Source organism: Salmo salar, chromosome ssa27 (assembly GCF_905237065.1).
Source record: "Salmo salar chromosome ssa27, Ssal_v3.1, whole genome shotgun sequence".
Taxonomy (NCBI): domain Eukaryota; kingdom Metazoa; phylum Chordata; class Actinopteri; order Salmoniformes; family Salmonidae; genus Salmo; species Salmo salar.
The window spans coordinates 5,386,109-5,407,031 of NC_059468.1; the positions used below are offsets into that span (position 1 = coordinate 5,386,109).

The 20,923-nt window shown below is 44.2% G+C and overlaps 1 protein-coding gene across 4 annotated transcripts in view; it reads right to left on the reverse strand.

Moving 5' to 3' along the window:
* Positions 1-9,926: 9,926 nt before the first annotated feature.
* Positions 9,927-20,923, reverse strand: part of i2c3 (Eukaryotic translation initiation factor 2C 3) — a 52,102-nt gene continuing 41,105 nt past the window's right edge. For 3 of the 4 annotated variants that reach the window (XM_014176829.2, XM_014176830.2, XM_014176828.2), the window contains exons 13-19: positions 16,119-16,278; positions 14,851-14,941; positions 14,455-14,649; positions 14,132-14,266; positions 13,930-14,031; positions 13,450-13,649; positions 9,927-13,226 (exon numbers count right to left, since the gene is read on the reverse strand). In XM_014176829.2, coding sequence (XP_014032304.1) covers positions 13,118-13,226; positions 13,450-13,649; positions 13,930-14,031; positions 14,132-14,266; positions 14,455-14,649; positions 14,851-14,941; positions 16,119-16,278 — 992 coding nt within the window. In that variant the 3' untranslated portion in view covers positions 9,927-13,117. Of the gene's footprint in view, positions 13,227-13,449; positions 13,670-13,929; positions 14,032-14,131; positions 14,267-14,454; positions 14,650-14,850; positions 14,942-16,118; positions 16,279-20,923 lie in introns of those variants that run through there. The other variant, XM_014176831.2, reaches the window with a different exon arrangement.

The window sequence follows — 20,923 nt, forward strand, 5'->3', positions numbered from 1 at the left end:
GCAGCCAATCTCATGCAAGGAACAACGCAGCTAACTTGGCTAGTCTTGTGAGCTAGTTAGGTAGTCTTGTTAGTTTATCTATGCTGGTTGTTAGCTTCCATAACTGATGTGTATGCCCCATGAGGGCATAATGCCACATGAGCTCTTAGCTCAAGGTAAAGGACATTTAGCTTGCTAACGTTTTAACTTATAAACTGATGAGCTCTAAACACAAATGAACGCACGATGTCTCAAAACAGCGACGGTGGGTTTGTGCCCATAGGCAATGTTGTTGCCGGTGATGTCTGGTGAGGACCTGCCTTACAACAGGCCTACAAGCCGTCAGTCCAGCCTCTCTCAGCCTATTGCGGACAGGCAGGTCCTTACCAGGCATCACCGGCAACAACGTCGCCTATAGGCACAAACCCAGCGTCGCTGGACCAGACAGGACTGGCAAAAAGTGCTCTTCGCTGACGAGTCGCAGTTTTGTCTCACCAGGGGTGATGGTTGGATTTGCGTTTATTGTTGAAGGAATGAGCGTTACACTGAGGCCTATTCTCTGGAGCGGGATCGATTTGGAGGTGGAGGGTCCGTCATGGTCTGGGGCAGTGTGTCACAGCATCATCGGACTGAGCTTGCTGTCATTGCAGGCAATCTCAACGCTGTGCGTTACAGGGAAAACATCCTCCTCCCTCATGTGGTACCATTCCTGCAGGCTCCTCCAGAAATGTCCAGGAACTTGTAGGTGCCTTGGTGGAAGAGTGAGGTAACATCTCACAGCAAGAACTGGCAAATCTGGTGCAGTCCATGAGGAGTAGATGCACTGCAGTACTTAATGCAGCTGGTGGCCACATCAGATACTGACCGTTACTTTTGATTTTGACCCCTCCTTTGTTCAGGGACACATTATTCCATTTCTGTTAGTCACATGTCTTTGGAACTTGTTCAGTTTATGTCTCAGTTGTTGAATCTTGTTGTTCATACAAATATTTACACGTTAAGTTTGCTGATCCAAATAGGATCGGACCTCCATTATGGCATCTGCTGAGGGATTCCTTCGTGCTGCATCCCCAGTTGCTCTCTCGTCAAACAGCATCCAAACAGTAGACGTTTGTGGCACTACTGCTGGTGCTTCTGCTCCCTCTTCTTCCTGTTGCCCTGGTGCCTGACCCAGCTGACTGCTGGGGCTGTCCCTCCCTTCTGCTGAGGTTATTCTTTATAGAGCCTCATCAATCGCTCAGGCATCACTGAAGACTAACTTCTTAAACCTGGGGTCAAGTGCAGCGGTTTCTGATAGCATGTGATTATATTCCATTCTGTGGAACTTTCTGTCCATTGATGAACATAGGGTGTCCATTACATTTAAGTCATTTAGCAGACGCTCTTATCCAGAGCGACTTACAAATTGGTGCATTCACCTTATAATATCCAGTGGAACAACCACTTTACAATAGTGCATCTAAATCTTTTAAGGGGGGGGGTTAGAAGGATTACTTTATCCTATCCCAGGTATTCCTTGAAGAGGTGGGGTTTCAGGTGTCTCCGGAAGGTGGTGATTGACTCCGCTGTCCTGGCGTCGTGAGGGAGCTTGTTCCACCATTGGGGTGCCAGAGCAGCGAACAGTTTTGACTGGGCTGAGCGGGAACTGTGCTTCCTCAGAGGTAGGGAGGCGAGCAGGCCAGAGGTGGATGAACGGAGTGCCCTTGTTTGGGTGTAGGGCCTGATCAGAGCCTGAAGGTACGGAGGTGCCGTTCCCCTCACAGCTCCGTAGGCAAGCACCATGGTCTTGTAGCAGATGCGAGCTTCGACTGGAAGCCAGTGGAGAGAGCGGAGGAGCGGGGTGACGTGAGAGAACTTGGGAAGGTTGAACACCAGACGGGCTGCGGCGTTCTGGATGAGTTGTAGGGGTTTAATGGCACAGGCAGGGAGCCCAGCCAACAGCGAGTTGCAATAATCCAGACGGGAGATGACAAGTGCCTGGATTAGGACCTGCGCCGCTTCCTGTGTGAGGCAGGGTCGTACTCTGCGAATGTTGTAGAGCATGAACCTACAGGATCGGGTCACCGCCTTGATGTTGGTGGAGAACGACAGGGTGTTGTCCAGGGTCACGCCAAGGCTCTTAGCACTCTGGGAGGAGGACACAAGGGAGTTGTCAACCGTGATGGCGAGATCATGGAACGGGCAGTCCTTCCCCGGGAGGAAGAGCAGCTCCGTCTTGCCGAGGTTCAGCTTGAGGTGGTGATCCGTCATCCACACTGATATGTCTGCCAGACATGCAGAGATGCGATTCGCCACCTGGTTGTCAGAAGGGGGAAAGGAGAAGATTAATTGTGTGTCATCTGCATAGCAATGATATGAGAGACCATGTGAGGATATGACAGAGCCAAGTGACTTGGTGTATAGCGAGAATAGGAGTGGGCCAAGAACAGAGCCCTGGGGGACACCAGTGGTGAGAGCACGTGGTGCGGAGACAGATTCTCGCCACGCCACCTGGTAGGAGCGACCTGTCAGGTAGGACGCAATCCAAGCGTGGGCGGCGCCGGAGATGCCCAGCTCGGAGAGGGTGGAGAGGAGGATCTGATGGTTCACGGTATCAAAGGCAGCAGATAGGTCTAGAAGGATGAGAGCAGAGGAGAGAGAGTTAGCTTTAGCAGTGCGGAGAGCCTCCGTGACACAGAGAAGAGCAGTCTCAGTTGAATGCCCAGTCTTGAAACCTGACTGATTAGGATCAAGAAGGTCATTCTGAGAGAGATAGCAAGAGAGCTGGCCAAGGACGGCGCGTTCAAGAGTTTTGGAGGAAAGGAAAGAAGGGATACTGGTCTGTAGTTGTTGACATCGGAGGGATCGAGTGTAGGTTTTTTCAGAAGGGGTGCAACTCTCGCTCTCTTGAAGACGGAAGGGACGTAGCCAGCGGTCAAGGATGAGTTGATGAGCGAGGTGAGGTAGGGGAGAAGGTCTCCGGAAATGGTCTGGAGAAGAGAGGAGGGGATAGGGTCAAGTGGGCAGGTTGTTGGGCGACCGGCCGTCACAAGACGCGAGATTTCATCTGGAGAGAGAGGGGAGAAAGAGGTCAAAGCACAGGGTAGGGCAGTGTGAGCAGGACCAGCAGTGTCGTTTGACTTAGCAAACGAGGATCGGATGTCGTCAACCTTCTTTTCAAAATGGTTGACGAAGTCATCCGCAGAGAGGGAGGAGGGGGGGGGAGGGGGAGGAGGATTCAGGAGGGAGGAGAAGGTAGCAAAGAGCTTCCTAGGGTTAGAGGCAGATGCTTGGAGTTTAGAGTGGTAGAAAGTGGCTTTAGCAGCAGAGACAGAAGAGGAAAATGTAGAGAGGAGGGAGTGAAAGGATGCCAGGTCCGCAGGGAGGCGAGTTTTCCTCCATTTCCGCTCGGCTGCCCGGAGCCCCGGAGCCCACATAGGGTGTCCATCAACTGTGTCACATGTCCTGTGGTTACCTCCCATTCCTCATGGGTCAGAGCATCAACAGGTGCATTGACCATGGCCAGGTTAGAGATGATGGCATCCTTTGACTCAAGAAACCGCTTCAACATATAAAATGTTGAATTCCACCTTGTAGTGCAGTCTTGTTAGGCCTCAGCTCAGGCATCCCCATCTGGCGTTGTGTAGACTTTAGTTTTTCAGCACCGACTGTGCTCCTATGGAAGTATTCCACAACTGCTTTCACTTTGTTCACAGTGGGCTTCATCACCTTCAGAGCATCTCTTACAATCAGGTTGATTGTGTGGGCAAGACATGGCTGATGGGTCCATTTAAACATTTTCATGGCTTTGGTTATGTTAGCTTCATTGTCGCTAACACAACAGACCACTTTTCCATCTACTTGCCATTCTCTGGCCACTCTCAACAGTTCCTCTGCCAAGTTCTCTGAGGTGTGTCTGTCGCTGAACTCAAAGCAGTCCAGAAGACAGCTATACATCGAAAAATCTTCAATGAAGTGACATGTAACCAATATGTAAGAAGTGGTTACCCTTGATGTCCAGCAGTCAGTGGTAAGGCAAACTGCAGTAGCTTTTTGAACTCTTTCCCGTAATGAAGCCTGTGTGCTCTCGTACATTGTGGAATAAGTGATTTTGAAGGGGTTTTCCTGCTTGGAATTGTGTACATTGGATCTAGACTATTGCTATAATTTCTAAAACCTCTGTCCTCCACGATCGACAATGGCTGGAAATCGGTGGCAAACATTTTAGCCAATGCAATATCAATTTGGCATAAACTGGTCCATTGAAGACTGCGTTGCTGTGGGTCGTGGAGTAGGCCTACTGGACTGAGTGGATACATCTCCACCACTATCACTAGCAGGCCTACTTGACTGAGTGGATACATCTCCACGTGTGGAGGTGCTGGCTCCACCACTATCACTAGTAGGCCTACTTGACTGAGTGGATACATCTCCACGTGTGGGGGTGCTGGCTCCACCACTATCACTAGCAGGTCTACTGGACTGAGTGGATACATCTCCACGTGTGAGGTGTTGGCTCCACCACTATCAATAGCAGGTCTAGTTGACTGAGTGGATACATCTTCACGTGTGGAGGTGCTGGCTCCACCACTATCACTAGCAGGCCTAGTTGACTGAGTGGATACATCTTCACGTGTGGAGGTTCTGGCTCCACCAGTATCACTAGCAGGCCTACTTGACTGAGTGGATACATCTCCACGTGTGGAGGTGCTGGCTCCACCACTATCACTAGCAGGTCTACTGGACTGAGTGTATACATCTCTACGTGTGGAGGTACTGGCTCCACCACTATCACTAGTAGGCCTAGTTGACTGAGTGGATACATCTCCACATGTGGAGGTACTGGCTCCACCACTATCACTAGTAGGCCTAGTTGACTGAGTGGATACATCTCCACGTGTGGATGTGCTGGCTCCACCACTATCACTAGCAGGCCTACTGGACTGAGTGGATACATCTCCACCACTATCACTAGCAGGCCTACTTGACTGAGTGGATACATCTCCATGTGTGGAGGTGCTGGCTCCACCACTATCACTAGCGGTCCTACTTGACTGAGTGGATACATCTTCACGTGTGGAGGTGCTGGCTCCACCACTATCACTAGCAGGTCTACTTGACTGAGTGGATACATCTTCACGTGTGGAGGTGCTGGCTCCACCACTATCACTAGCAGGTCTAGTTGACTGAGTGGATACATCTTCACGTGTGGAGGTGCTGGCTCCACCACTATCACTAGCAGGCCCGCTAGTTTCTCGAAGCTCCGCTACAGCAAGCTTCACAGTTGGGTGCACAGTTCAGATTTGCCGGTCTAGGTTGTGCTTAGAACCGGCTTTATATGAGATTTTGTTTTGGCAAATTCTACACTGTGCTCTAACGTTGTCTACATTATTAAAATGCATCCAAATGCTACTGTGCTTCCGACTCATTTTTCAGCTGTTGTTTTCACAGCTGTCCTTCCTCTCTCTCCTCGGCTGCTAAGTGTGTGACTGTGAGTGAATTGGCTCTGGCCCTCCCTCACGCATCTTTGGTTCATTGGTTGACACTGTGTGTCTGATTGACAGGAACAACAGGTGAGGCTGTTAGTCTGAGCAGACAGTCAGAACGAATATGTGTGCACTTGAGCATTTAGGCCTATATTATTTTTAATTTTTTCGTTCTTTGAATTAGTTAATTCTATTCATTTAAATCTTTTGATTTTTCCCATTTGAATTTTTTTAAATAAATAGATTCGGCTCTTCTGACATGCGAGCCGGCTCCCAACGTTCACCTACAAGAGTCGGCTCTTGGAGCCGACTCGTTCGCGAACGACCCATCACCAATCTCCAGTTTAGAGAATATCAACTCGTGAGAAGTCAAGTGAGAAAGCTCCAGTCATCGGTGTGTTTTCCCACCCGTTAGCTTTCATTGTGTGTTAGCCAAGGCCAGTGTGTGTCCTTGTTGATATGCAAGTACATATTTCATATCTTTCAGGTGTTTATGTCTGAAGATGCACTCTGCGATAATGTGATATTTATGATTATGCTAATTAGTAGTTTCTACTGAGAGCTAGCTATTGCGAGCGGGCTCTCTGTTTTGGTTGTCATATTTCACACATTTAACCCTGTTTTTGTAAAGGAAAAGGTTCCCCAGTGTGTTGTTTATATGCCCTGTAATTGAATAGGTGTGTGGCATATCATTATATGGGTATTACATTGTATTTGACTGTTTGGGGGTATTCAAGTTAATTGTGCAGTTGTAGCCCTGTACTGAAGATGGTGCTATGCTTTGTAGTACATGTGCAGCGGCACCACTTTGATCTTAATTAGTGCAGTCACAGTCATTTTGAATTGCGTTGTATGGTCCTGTATAGCATTAAGTTATCACAGTCACGTTATAGCCATGCAAATTGTTTAAGAGAGGTGAATTGGAGATTGTATTCTGTCATTCACTGTTGTATCTTTATTTCTCTCTTGAACTTGCAGACCAAACACACTTTGGTTGAAACAAGTTGCCAGACCACTAAGTGCCTTTGCCCATCCATACTACATACACTGTGTGGTTCCGTGCCGGTGCATATTCAGTGTTATTAAACCACCTCAACTGGAATCCTACCCGTCTGTCATCTGTGCCCTTAACCCCCACAAGATAAAACCTAACCTAAAGAATATACAGTTCACCAAGTCCTCACTTACACAAATGAAAGCATGTTCGCATGAAATTGACCATCCCTTAGTGTAGCAATCAATAAAAACGTATGTGCCGATCCACCATGGGCTCACTGTCTCAGCCATACTGTCAATATGTCCACTCCTATTTCTAGAGTTTATTTCAGGATCTCGACAAAGCGACTTTTATGTCGTGATCATGATAAATAAGTAGCTACGATGGGAAAATAATTTCCAATCCATCATGGTATATTATTGAGGTGGTCAAATTGGCTTGTCTCAAATATTGGGGGCCTTGACCTCCCCGCAAGTTACACACCTGACTCCAGCACCATCACAGTTGAAAACCATATCTCAGTCTGGCTAGGAATGAAGCAGAAAAAGACAGCAAGGATCAACATACATTACTCATCCATTCTTAATGAATACACCAACACAGATTTCATACATACAGTATTTAATTAAAACAATTAAATATGACAAACAAATAAAAAGGCTCAACTTAGGACCAGGATCAGACAAAGACAAATCAAATGTATTTTACATATAACTATACTTCTAAAAGTGTCACAATAATTTCATAAAATCGGGCAAAAAATCTAGCGCATACTGTTACCGAAGCAATTTGTCAGTTGTATCTTATTAAGTACGATGTGCAGCCAACCACAATAGAGATGCAGGGTTTGGAGATTTTCAGAGGAATCCTTTCTTAGGGAAGCGGGCACTCATGTGGCACAACTGGACCACTGCATGTTGTTCTCTGTCTATAAACCTCTAGCTGTAACACGTCAAAGTTCTTTCAATAAAGATCTTCAGAAGAAATGTATAATGCCAGAGCAGTGGTCCTAAACAAATATAAATGTATTTCTGTCTAGCCTAGAATAATGGTTGGGTTACACCTGGGTTGCTTCCCAAATGGCACCCTATTTCCTATATAGTGCACTACTTTTGACCAGAGCCAACATTAGAGTACTATAAAGAGAATAGGGTGGCATTTGGGAAGCAATCCTGGTGTAACCCAACAGCCAGTTGCTCAGAGTCTAAAGATCACATTGTTTATTGCTATTCACTTTAGAACATACCATCACTAAACATCTACTAAATGATTAAAGGGAACCAGGGGTGAAAATCCCATGCATTACAGTAAACAGTTTGCCACTAGGGAGGCAGTGTAAAATATCCACTGTAGTGTCTAGTTATTAAATGCAACATTTTTGGTTGTGCATTGTGAGTGCCTGCCCACCTTATCATTTCCACAAGCTTTTTTGGTCCTGACACCTCAAAACTGATTGGTTCTGCATATTGTTGTGTTCTTGGCATACAGTATGTCAGTGGTACACACAAACAGACACCCAGGCGCACACGTTGGACAGTATTGTCATGTATCAATATATACGTATCAATGTAGAGAGGGACATATTGCCCTCATTGTTTTTAAAGTAAGATATCTTCTTTTATTTACTTGTTTTCAGCACCATCAGAAAAAGGCACGGTCTATGGAGTATAGTCCAAGGATGAACAACCCTTTCCCACAAAAAACTTTGAGAGATGCACACACACACACACAAAATCAGACGAAATGTCTCAGATGAAATCAACACTCAAAAATGGAGTTCACATTCACTACCTGTTCTAGTAGACTAGGCTCTGTGAGATGAATGGAATCTACTGAATGGAAGCTAGGCTACTCTCCAGAGATGATTAGTTCAATGAACAGAGAGGAGGGTGATGGGAAATAGGGGGGAGGTTCATCCAATCAGTCATTACAGAACACACCTGCCCCCCCCAAAAAAATCAACAATCCCCCGCACAGTAGGTCATTTATTTGCTACAGATGTAGCTTCGGTACGACACGCTTTGCTTGAACATGGAACAAATAAACACCACATCAGTCTATTGCATTTGGATTATTATTAGTGACCGTATTACCATTGTCTTCTATATTTTATTATCATTATTGTTTTATTTTTATAGAATTTGTTAGCAAAAATAAGTGTTCATTATAATATACAAATATATCTCAATTTCAGAATTGTAAATGGTTTAGAACAACACGAAAGAAGACATCTGATGTCCAGTGTTTAGAGAGGGGAGGCATCACATGGAGGAGCCTGGTTGAGTCCCAAATGCCACTGATTACCTACATAGGGCTCTTAACAAAAGTAGTGCACTATGGGCCACTGCATTCCCTACATAGTGCACTACTTTTTCCCAGAGCCCTGGTCAAGAGCAGTGCATTACATAGGCAATGGGCTGCCATTATATAGGAAATACAGTACATTTGGAAACTATTCAGACATTTTTCCACATTTTGTTACGTTACAGCCTTATTCTAAAATGGTTTAAATTGTTTTTTCCCCCTCCTTAATCTAAACACAATACCTCATAATGACAAAGCAAAAACATGTTTTTATAAAAATAAAAAAAATGAAATATCACATTTACATAAGTATTCAGACTCTTTACTTTGTTGAAGTACCTTTGGCAGCAATTCTTGGGTCTTCTTGGGTATGACGCTACAATCTTGGCACACCTGTAATTGGGGAGTTTCTCCTGTTGTTCTTTGCATATCCTCTCAAGCTGTCAGGATGGATGGGGAGCATTGCTGCACACATATGTTTCATCTGGTTCAAGTCCGGGCTCTGGCTGGGCCACTCAAGGGCATTCAGAGACATGTCCCGAAGCCACTCCTGCGTTGTCTTGGATGTGTGCTTAGGGTCGTTGTCCTGTTGGAAGGTGAACCTTCTGAGGTCCTGAGTGCTCTGGAGCAAGTTTTCATCAAGGATCTCTTTGTACTTTTCTCTGTTAATCTTTTCTTAGATCCTGACTAGTCTCCCAGTCGCTGCTGAAAAACATCCCCACAGCATGATGCCGCAACCACTATGCTTCACCGTAAAAATAGTGCCAGGTTTCCTCCAGATGTGACGCTTGGCATTCAGGCCAAGGAGTTCAATCTTGGTTTCATATGACCAGAGAATCTTGTTTCTCATGGTCTGAGAATCTTCAGTTGCCTTTTGGCAAACTCCAAGCAGGCTGTCATGTGCCTTCAACTGAGGAATACTTACGTCTGTCCACTCTATCATAAAAGGCCTGATTGGTGGAGTGCTGCAGAGATGGTTGTCCTTCTGGAAGGTTTTCCCATCTCCACAGAGGAACTCTGGAGCTCTGTCAGAGTGACCATCAGGTTCTTGGTTACCTCCCTGACCAAGGCCCTTCTCCCCCGATTGCTCAGTTTGGACGGGTGGCCAGTTCTGGGAAGAGTTTTGGTGGTTCCAAACTTCTTCTATTTTTGAATGACGGAGGCCACTATGCTCTTGCAGACCTTCAATGCTGCAGACATTTTTTGGTACCTTTCCCCAGATCTGTGCTGACACAATCCTGTCATGGAGCTCAGACATTTCCTTCAACTTTCATCACTTGGATTTTGCTCTGACATGCACTGTCAACTGTGGGACCTTATATAGACAGGTCTGTGCCTTTCCAAATCATATCCAATCAATTGAATTTACCACAGCTCAATTTCAAGTCTCATAGCTAAGGGTTTGAATACTTATGTAAATAAAGTATAATTTTTGTGCAAAAAAACTGTTTTTGTTTTGTCATTATGGGGTAGTGTTTGTAGATTCATGAGGAGAAAATCCATTTTAGAATAAGGCTGTAACAAAATGTAGAAAAGAGGTCTGAATACTTTCCGAATGCACTGTAGGCTGCCATGTGTCTCCCCTGTACTATCCCCCAGCCTCAGAATAATGCGTCATTCGTAAACCAAGTGGGAATTTACCACATACAACTGGGAAAATCCACTTGAATGGCCCTCCAACTGCTCATTACTAGTGGGAAATTTGTCCATCCTGTGCTCCCACATGGTGACCTCTGTCACCTACTAAGGAAATTACCTCGATAACAGCATTTTCAGAAGTTAAATGCAACAAAACATTTTTAAATAGCAATCTATTAATATGGTTTTTGAACACTAATTTGTTTGCAAGCATGAGAGCTGTACTTTTCATTTATGGTTTACGCAGCTTGTTAGCCATTAGCCAATCGGCATTTCTCAATGAGTTCAAAGCACGTGAATGCATCCCACTAGTATTTACGACTTCACAACTGGTAAATTCCCACCTCCCACAAACAGCAGCAGTTCCCCCCCCCCCCCCTAGATGCAAAACCCCGCCCACTGGGCACTAGAGGTCAATTCCGTGGCATCTTAGAGAGATAATTCCTTCATGTTGTACTGCTTTAAAAAAAAAAAGAATAATAATAAATCACACAAGCAGGGCAGCTACACATTAGCCCACAGTTACAGTTGATGAGATCATACCTACACTGTTCTTTAAGTAAAATCAAATGCTGGTTATGTCTGACATCTTGCAGGAAAGTGTACATTTTGCTGGGACTTAATTCACACATACAGTTTGGCCCCCGGGGTACTGATGACTAAAATATCACACCCTCTGGGAATTAAAGCATGTCCCCTGTATCATAAGTGGAAAGTCCTCTCTACTGTTACTCCTGATCCTTTAAAACACCAATGAAGCTCATAATGTCTGAATACAAGAGGGGGTTCTACTACCCCCCCCCATACTGCACCTCTCAGCACCAGGGTATGTGTCTCACCTGAAACACATGCATCTTTAAGTGCAGTACATTGTCATATTTTTATAGTCTCTCTTTGTACGAATATATATGAACAAAATAACATGTGGTATAGCAGCTAGTTTGGTTTCTGGTAACACGTAGCTATAGGACAATGAGTGTGGCAGAGTGCTGGCCATGCTACAACACTGCCGCTTCTTTTGCAGTGAGAGCAGGGATCAGCTGTCCCCCAGTCGGACAAGGCTCATACCACCCATGCTTCAAGCCCCATGCAGATGACCCCAGTCCTCCCCCTCACAATCCCACGAGGCACATTGAGTTTCGTCTCGTTCCAGTTTGACCAAACCAAAGGCCTCACCTGGAGGATACTGCACAGCAAGGCAAAGGGAGAGAGACAATGCCCTTCAAAATGTGACAAAACGGCTTGATAAAACTCAAATTTGAAGGCTTACTTTGAACAGTGCAAAATGAGTCCTACCACTAGAGGGTTAAAATGAACGATACAGATCTGTTAGCTAACTGTCCCCACCTTCAATTGATCAGTCTACATATTAAAAAATAATTCACATTAAAAATGAAATCATGAAACTGAATCCATGCAGCCATACACGCTGTGCTCTCTAACCCCAGACATTCCTAGACAACATATCATGCTTACAGTAATGCCTGGATGAGATTATTTGACTGTATAACTAAACTAATTAACTGATCTCAGAGGAGCTCCAACTAAAATAGATACATCCTTGGTCTTTCAAATTCTTCTTTCCACCTAAAACGGGCACATAATTCACCCCATTTACTAAAAAAACACGTATTGTGTCATGTCACCCCCACATAACCCACAACCTAACCATTTTGTGGCATCAGTCCTTGCCCCAGTTTACATTCTTTATCCGTTATCACCTGCCCATATCCGATCATAATGGCCCAAAAACATCAAAATCGGTATGTTAACCATAGAACCCCTTTTCATGCATTAACAACTTATTGCACTAAAAGGTGTGACATCAGTTCCTTAGCTCAAATTTCACAAACAAAACGAACAGTGCTCTATTGCTGAAAATGATAAATAAGATTCATCTCAAATCACAGAAGGAGGAAAAAAATAAAGATAAAGTGAAATCTATAGCTACCACAGTGAACTCTGTAAAGGTTCTGAGTAGGTCCATGGTGTGGCCAGGGTTGATATTCTAAAAGTACGACAAACAATACCTGTATAAAAAAAATAAAATGCCTTTTGATATTGAAAGAGGATTGCCGTGTTAAACTCTGACAGGCGCAATGACTGCAAGTAAATCACCATTGGCTTAAAGAGAGCAGAGTAACTGGGCGAGCAGCTTGCTCTATGAAAAAGGGCATAGCTGTGATTCACAAGCGTTCTCGACTAACAGGCATCGCCATGGCAATCAGACTTCTACAGAACATACAAAGACACACATATAATGACAACAAGCTAACGAAGACATTTAAAAGAGGTCAATTTATACAATTGAACATGGATAGGCAAGTCATCATATCAGCACTGGGTTGAAGAACAAGACTGATCCTCACTGGACCTGCTATAACCCCACCCACCACCTGAAACCATCCTTTCAATCAATTCCCCTGTCTTGTCTTCTACACTCTGGCATTTTGAAAGTAAGACAAAGCAAAAGTTGAGCACAGCTCAAGGAGCAGTATCAGAGACGATCCATTAATTAAAAACACAGCAAAGGAGAACAGGCTGGGAGAGGATTGGCTGGTTTCATATTGCATAACGTTGCTGTACTCCCCTCTGGTTGTTGTTATCCTTAGCTGCTTGATATCCCCTCATCAGGACCAGAGCTGCGCCAGCCCAGAGTCCGATGTGCGATGGCTGACCCCCACTAGGACACAGAGGCTGATAGGGTGGGGTGTTGGGAGGGGTATTCTACCGCTCAGGCGAAATACATAGTCCTCAGTGTGTCGTGATGAATCTGAACAGCCTTGGCGAGGGCCGTGGGGTCTCGGCCATTACTCTGCCCCGAGACGTGGCTGCCCTCCGCACTGCGTGTGTTCGAGAGAAGGAAGTGAGGAAACGAGAAAGGGAAAAGGACAGAAAGAGAGGGAGAGAACATTTATCTTGAATGAACTTGAATATTATTTTATAATCAATACATGACATCGGCCTCTAGTTTCTTTTTACCTGATAAACAGCACGAGACATTGATTTTAGCCCTACAGAAAAGTATACCGATCACACCGAAATGAATCCCTTTTCCCCCCTCACCTGTCATGTTCTTTGTCCACCAGGTGGTAGCGGGCGCGGAAGGCCACCAGGTGGGCATAGTAGGCTGGCGCGGGGATGGAGACGGAGCGGGTGCAGCGGACGTAGGTGTGGCACAGCTGGTAGGTGAGCAGCTGGAACTCGTCAGCTGTGAAGCAGTTGTCGTCCCACAGAACATGGTAGTGGGAAGGTCTGCTTGTACCCTGGAGGGAGAAGGCTAAGTCTGTAATACCACAGGAACAATGCAGGTTCCATGGAGAGAATACCAGCATTGATTCAACACTGACAATGAAGTGTAGTGGAAAGCAATAGAGGCCGACGAACCTCTGAGAAAGTATCAATGACGGCAAGAGTCGACATTAGGGAGAAATAAGCAGGATATTCTACCTGAACTTGTCCAATAAGAATGCTGACTTTAGTAGTAGAACGTTTTCCCATTTTATGCCTATTGAACACAACCCTGATATGAGTCTTGACACACACCTGTATTCCTGCGTGGCTGCAGAGGTAAAAGTCAAACTCATAGGGGTGAGTGATATCTGTGTCCACAGTGGTGCCTGCAGGAATGTTACCACTCCGTCCAACCTGCCAAAGAAACAACACCCCATTTAAAAACAGTTCAATCTAAGCCTGGCAGATAAAGTCAATCATTAATGTACAAGGCAAGATCCATAGCACCGCTTACCCGCTCATTGCGGTCTGCACAGAAGAGGCGTGTGTGGTGGCGTTTCTGCACCACGATGTAGGTGATGCCCGGCTGGTACTCCTTCTCCAACATGATACAGGCTTCCCTGATGGCCAGCAGCTCATAGTACAGCACCTGCCACACAGAGAGAAGTCAACTCACCAGCAAAGAGTGGCAAGCGGTGACGAATTTAAGTTTAAGGCTAATAGTCTATGAAGAACATTGCTATTTGTAATAAATGTATTTCTCACAATAGGGACATCATTTGGCTTGGCTGTCAACTTTAAATGAGAGACTGAGGGGGACAATTGTTTTTAACTAACCTGTCTGAACTGACCCTCTGACACGCCATCCCTGTAAAATATTATTCTGGTGGGTTTGTAGCGGGTGGACTTGTAAAACTGGATGAGGAGTTCCCGCACCATGGAGGCCAGGTCCTGGATCACCTCCTGTCTGGGTCTCTGGACCCTCACGGTGGCACAGTACCTGCTGGGGTGGGCGTCCATACTGCCCACCACCTGGATAGAGCCAGAGAGAGGAAGATGGTCAGAAACATGACTTCTGACACCATGTTTTCAGAAGGCTATTGTAGGGGTCTATGTAATAAAACAAACTAGTAGATTACCAATGTACTAGATCCATCAGACTCCATGACAACTAGATAGACAAGGCAGTGTTTGTGAGGAAAGTGGAAACTAGAGTGACAGGAAGAGACTGACCGCTGCGATGGATGGCTTCTTTCCGTCTCCAGCTGGAGGGTGAGTGACGTCGGCCCCCAGGAAGATAACAGGCTGCTGGAACACTGAGGGACTGGGTGGAGAGAGAGAGACAAACATCAGACATATACTACCGTCCAAAACTTTGGGGTCACTTTAAAATTTCCTTGTTTTTGAAAGAAAAGCAATTTGTTTGTCCAATGAAATACCATCAAATTGATCAGAAAAACAGTGTAGACATTGTTAATGTTGTAAATGACTATTGTAGCTGGAAACGGCAGTTTTTTAATGGAATAAGAGGCGTACAGAGGCCGATTATAAGAGGCATACAGAGGCCCATTATCAGCAACCATCACTCCTGTGTTCCAATGGCACGATGTATTAGCTAATCCAAGTTTATCATTTTAAAAGGCTAATTGATCATTAGAAAACCCTTTTGCAATTATGTTAGCACAGCTGAAAACTGTTGTTCTGATTAAAGAATTAATAAAACTGGCCTTCTTTAGACTAGTTGAGTATCTGGAGCATCAGCATTTATGGGTTCGATTACAGGCTCAAAATGGCCAGAAAAAAATAACATGCTTCTGAAACTCGTCAGTCTATTCTTGTTCGGAGAAATGAAGGTTATTCCATGTAAGAAATTGCCAAGAAACTGAAGATCTCGTACAACGCTGTGTACTACTCCCTTCACAGAACAGCGCAAACTGGCTCTAAATAGAATAGAAAGAGGATTGGGAGGCCCCGGTGTACAACTGAGCAAGACGACAAGTACATTAGAGTGTCTAGTTTGAGAAACAGATGCCTCACAAGTCCTCAACTGGCAGCTTCATTAAATAGTACCAGCAAAACATTAGTCTCAACGTCAACAGTGAAGAGGCGACTCCGGGATGCTGGCCTTCTAGGCAGAGTTGCAAAGAAAAAGACATCTCAGACTGGCCAATAAAAAGAAAAGATTAAGATGGGCAAATGAACGCAGACACTGGACAGAGGAACTCTGCCTAGAAGGCCTGCATCCCGGAGGCGCCTCTTCACTGTTGACTTTGAGACTGGATCTTCAGTTTCTTGGCAATCTCTCACATGGAATAGCCTTCATTTCTCAGAACAAGAATAGACTGACACGTTTCAGAAGAACGGTCTTTGCCATCCATCGCAGCAGTCAGTCTCTTCCTGTCACTCATAGGTGTTTTCCATCATAAAGTATATATGCGTTTCTGCTAAATAGGGGTTTTCTGCCTGTGGCCACACACACCCGTTCTTTCACTTTGCTTTACCGTTGGTGTGGGACCAGGATGTTGTTGATGCCCCCCAGTTTGACGTTGATCTTGAGGCAGAGGTTGGAGAGGGTCTGGGGGGACGTCTTCACCACGTTCTTCACCTGGACACACTGAGTGGCCATGCCGAGGAGGGTGTCTCCAACTCGCTTCACCTCAGCTGTTGGAGAGACAAAGGGAACCATTTTACACCTGGTGCCATATTGTAGGGCACAGGTAACAATTTACACCCAATGCCATATTGTAGACACCGGTAAACATCTTACACCTAATGCCATCTTGTACATGGTATACTAAGGCTATGGAAATAACCAAAATAAATACACAGTCGTGGAAAATTACATAATTAGTAGGCGACAGATTATGATTTTTCAACGCCGATACCGATTAAATCGGGTTTGTTTGTTTGTTTGTTTGTATGTATATACACAAATATATATATATGTGTGACAATTACAACAATACTGAATGAACAATGAACACTTATTTTAACTTAATATAATTTAGAAATAAAATCAATTTAGTCTCAAATAAATAATGAAACATGTTAAATTTGGTTTAAATAATGCAAAAACACAGTGTTGGAGAAGAAAGTAAAAGTGCAATATGTGCCATGTAAAAAAAAGCTAACGTTTAAGTTCCTTGCTCAGAACATGAGAACATATGAAAGCTGGTGGTTCCTTTTAACATGAGTCTTCAATATTCCCAGTTAAGAAGTTTTAGGTTGTGGTTATTATAGGAATTATAGGACTATTTCTCTCTATACCATTTGTATTTCATATGCCTTTGACTATTGGATGTTCTTATAGGCACTATAGTATTGCCAGCCTAATCTCGGGAGTTGATAGGCTTGAAGTCAAACAGCACTCTGCTTCAAGCATTGCGAAGAGCTGCTGGGAAATGCAGGAAAGTGCTGTTTGAACGAATGCTTACGAGTCTGCTGCTGCCTACCACCACTCAGTCAGACTGATACATCAAATCATAGACTTAATTATAATATAATAAACACACAGAAATACAAGCCTTTGGTCATTAATATGGTAAAATCCGGAAACTATCATTTAGAAAACAAAACGTTTATTCTTTCAGTGAAATATGGAATCATTCTGTATTTTATCGTATGGGTGGCATCCATAAGTCTAAATATTGCTGTTACATTGCACAACCTTCAATGTTATGTCATAATTATGTAAAATTCTGGCAAATTAATTACGGTCTTTGTTAGGAAGAAATGGTCTTCTCACAGTTCGCAACGAGCCAGTCGGCCCAAACTGCTGAATATACCTTGACTCTGCTTGCACAGAACGCAAGAGAAGTGACACAATTTCCCTAGTTAATATTGCCTGCTAACATGAATTTCTTTTAACTAAATATGCAGGTTTAAAAAAATATACTTGTGTATTGATTTTAAGAAAGGCATTAATGTTCATGGTTATGTACATTGGTGCAACTACAGTGCTTTTTTCGTGAATGCGCTTGTTAAATCATCACCCGTTTGGCGAAGTAGGCTACGATTCGATGATAAATGAATAAGTACCACAGTGATTATTTGAAACGCAGGACAAGCTTGTTAAACTAGTAATATCATCAACCATGTGTAGTTAACTAGTGATTATGTTAAGATTGATTGTTTTTATTAGATAAGGTTAATACTAGCTAGCAACTTACCTTGGCTCCTTGCTGCACTTGCGTAACAGGTGGTCAGCCTGCCACGCAGTCTCCTCGCGGAGTGCAGTGTAATTGGCCATAATCGGCGTCCATAAATGCAGATTATCGATTGTTATGAAAACTTGAAATCGGCCATGTCGATTAATCGGTCGACCTCTAATAATTAGTCAAGCTATCCTGTGTTTTACTGCTTAAAGAATAGTCTTGATATATGCTAGTGTTTTTTCTAACCTGATACAAACTTGTCTTGGTGTGACTTACAGTTGTCGGAAGTTTTAATGACTCCAACCTAAGTGTATGTAAACTTCCAACTTCAACTGTATATCCACAGTAAAACGAGTCCTATATCAACATAACCTGAAAGGCCGCTCAGCAAGGAAAAAGCCACTGATCCAAAACTGCCATCAAAAAGCCAGACTACCATTTGCAACTGCACATGGGGACAAAGATAGGACATTTCTCCAAAAGGTACTCTGGTCTGATGAAACAAAAATAGAACTGCTTGGCCATAATGACCATCATAATGTTTGGAGCAAAAAAGGGGGAGGCTTACAATCCGAAGAACACCATCCCAACCGTGAAGCACGAGGGTGACAGCATCATGTTGTGGGGGTGCTTTGCTGCAGGAGGAACTGGTGCACTTCACAAAATAGATGGCATCATGACGGAAGGAAAATTATGTGGACATATTGAAGCAATATCTCAAGACATCAGTCAGGAAGTTAAAGCTTGGTCGCAAATGGGTCTTCCAAATGGACAATGACCCCAAGCATACTTCCAAAGTTGTGGCAAAATGGCTTAAGGACCACAAAGTCAAGGTATTGGAGTGGCCATCACAAAGCCCTTACCTCAATCCTATAGAACATTTGTGGGCAGAACTGAAAAAGCGTGTGCGAGCAAGTAGGCCTTCAAACCTGACACAGTTACACCAGCTCTGTCAGAAGGAATGGGCCAAAATTCACCCAACTTATTGTGGGAAGCTTGTGGAAGGCTACCTGAAAAGGCAATGCTACCAAATACTAATTGAGTGTATGTAAACTTCAGACCCACTGGGAATGTGATGAAAGAAATAAAAGCTGAAATAAATCATTCTCTCTACTATTATTCTGACATTTCACAAAATAAAGTGGTGATCCTAACTGACCTAAGACAGGGGCTTTTTACTAGGATTAAATGTCAGGAATTGTGAAAAACTGAATTTAAATGTATTTGGCTAAGGTGTATGTAAACTTCCGACTTCAACTGTAGATACTTTTGTACCCGTTTCCCCCAGCATCTTCACAAGGTCCTTTGCTGTTGTTCTGGGATTGATTTGCAATTTTCACACCAAAGTACGTTCATCTCTAGGAGACAGAACGCGTCTCCTTCCTGAGCGGTATGGCGGCTGCGTGGTCCCATGGTGTTTATACTTGCGTACTATTGTTTGTACAGATGAACGTGGTACCTTCAGGCGTTTGGAAATTGCTCCCAAAGATGAACCAGACTTGTGGAGGTCTACAATTTTTTTCTGAGGTCTTGGCTGATTTCTTTTGATTTTCCCATGATGTCAAGCAAAGAGACACTGAGTTTGAAGGTTGGTCTTGAAATACATCCACAGGTACACCTCCAATTGACTCAAATGTTGTCAAGTAGCCTATCAGAGGCTTCTAAAGCCATGATATAATTTTCTGGAATTTTCCAAGCTGTTTAAAGCTATAGTCAACTTAGTGTATGTAATCTTGACCCACTGGAATTGTGACACAGTGAATTATAAGTGAAATAATCTGTCTGTAAACAATTGTTGGAAAAATTACTTGTATCATGCACAAAGTAAATGTCCCAACCGACTTGCCAAAACTATAGTTTGTTAACAATACATTTGTGGAGTGGTTGAAAAATGAGTTTCAATGACTCCAACCTAAGTCTATGTAAACTTCCGACTTCAACTGTAGCTGTAAGCCCTGTCTTATGACTAAGAGCCATTTGGGTGCAACTGCAGAATGTGACATCCCGTGGGTTTACTATCTACAGAAAGTCACAAACTTTGGAAACTTGCAGAAAGGAGTGCATAGAGTTCTTTTGAATGCAGTTAGCACAAGCTTGATAGCCCGAGGGCTCAACCGTCTATCTTAAGTCTGCACGGACAACTAATTACCTTTTACACACCATCAGCTGACTGCGACGTATACAGAAAGGGGTTGTATTTTCTCTATAAAGCAATTTAACTTTTTTCAACTCAGCCATTCTTGGTGATGGATGATTGCTTCATTTTTGCAAATCTTATAAAATTGTTGTTTGAAAGAGTCGGTCTCTCTCTTCCAATAGAATTGCTACCACAATTTGGCGATGAGGAGGGATGGCTAACTCCGCTTGCTGATTGCTCCCGAGGAGACCGAGGGATGATATATGTACGTCGTCCCCACAGTGACTGTACCCAACCAGAAGCCATGGATTACAGGCAACATTCGCACTGAGCTAAAAAGGGTAGAGCTGCCGCTTTCAAGGAGCGGGACTCTAACCTGGAAGCTTATAAAGAAATCCAGCTATTCCCTCTGATGAGCAATCAAACAGGCAAAGCGTCAATACAGGACTAAGATCGAATCGTACTACACCGGCTCCGATGCTCAACGGCTGTGGCAGGGCTTGCAAACTATTACAAAGGGAAGCACAGCCGAGAGCTGCTCAGGGACATGAGCCTACCAGACGAACTAAATAACTTCTATGCTTGCTTCGAGGCAAGTAACACTGAAACATGCATGAGAGAATCAGCTGTTCCGGACGACTGTGTGATCCCGCTCTCCGCAGCCAATGTAAGACCTTTAAACAGGTCAACATTCACAAGGCCGCAGGGTCAGACGGATTATCAGGACGAGCATGTGCTGACCAACTGGCAAGTGTCTTCATTGACATTTTTAACCTGTCCCTGACTAAGTCTGTAATACCAACATGTTTCAAGCAGACCACCATAATCCCTGTGCCCAAGAACACTAAGGTAACCTGCCTAAATTAATACCGACCCGTAGCACTCACGTCTGTAGCCATGAAATGCTTTGAAAGGCTGGTCATGGCTCACATCAACACCATTATCCCAGAAACCCTAGACCCACTCCAATTTGCATACCACCCCAACAGATCCACAGATGCGGCAGATGATTGCA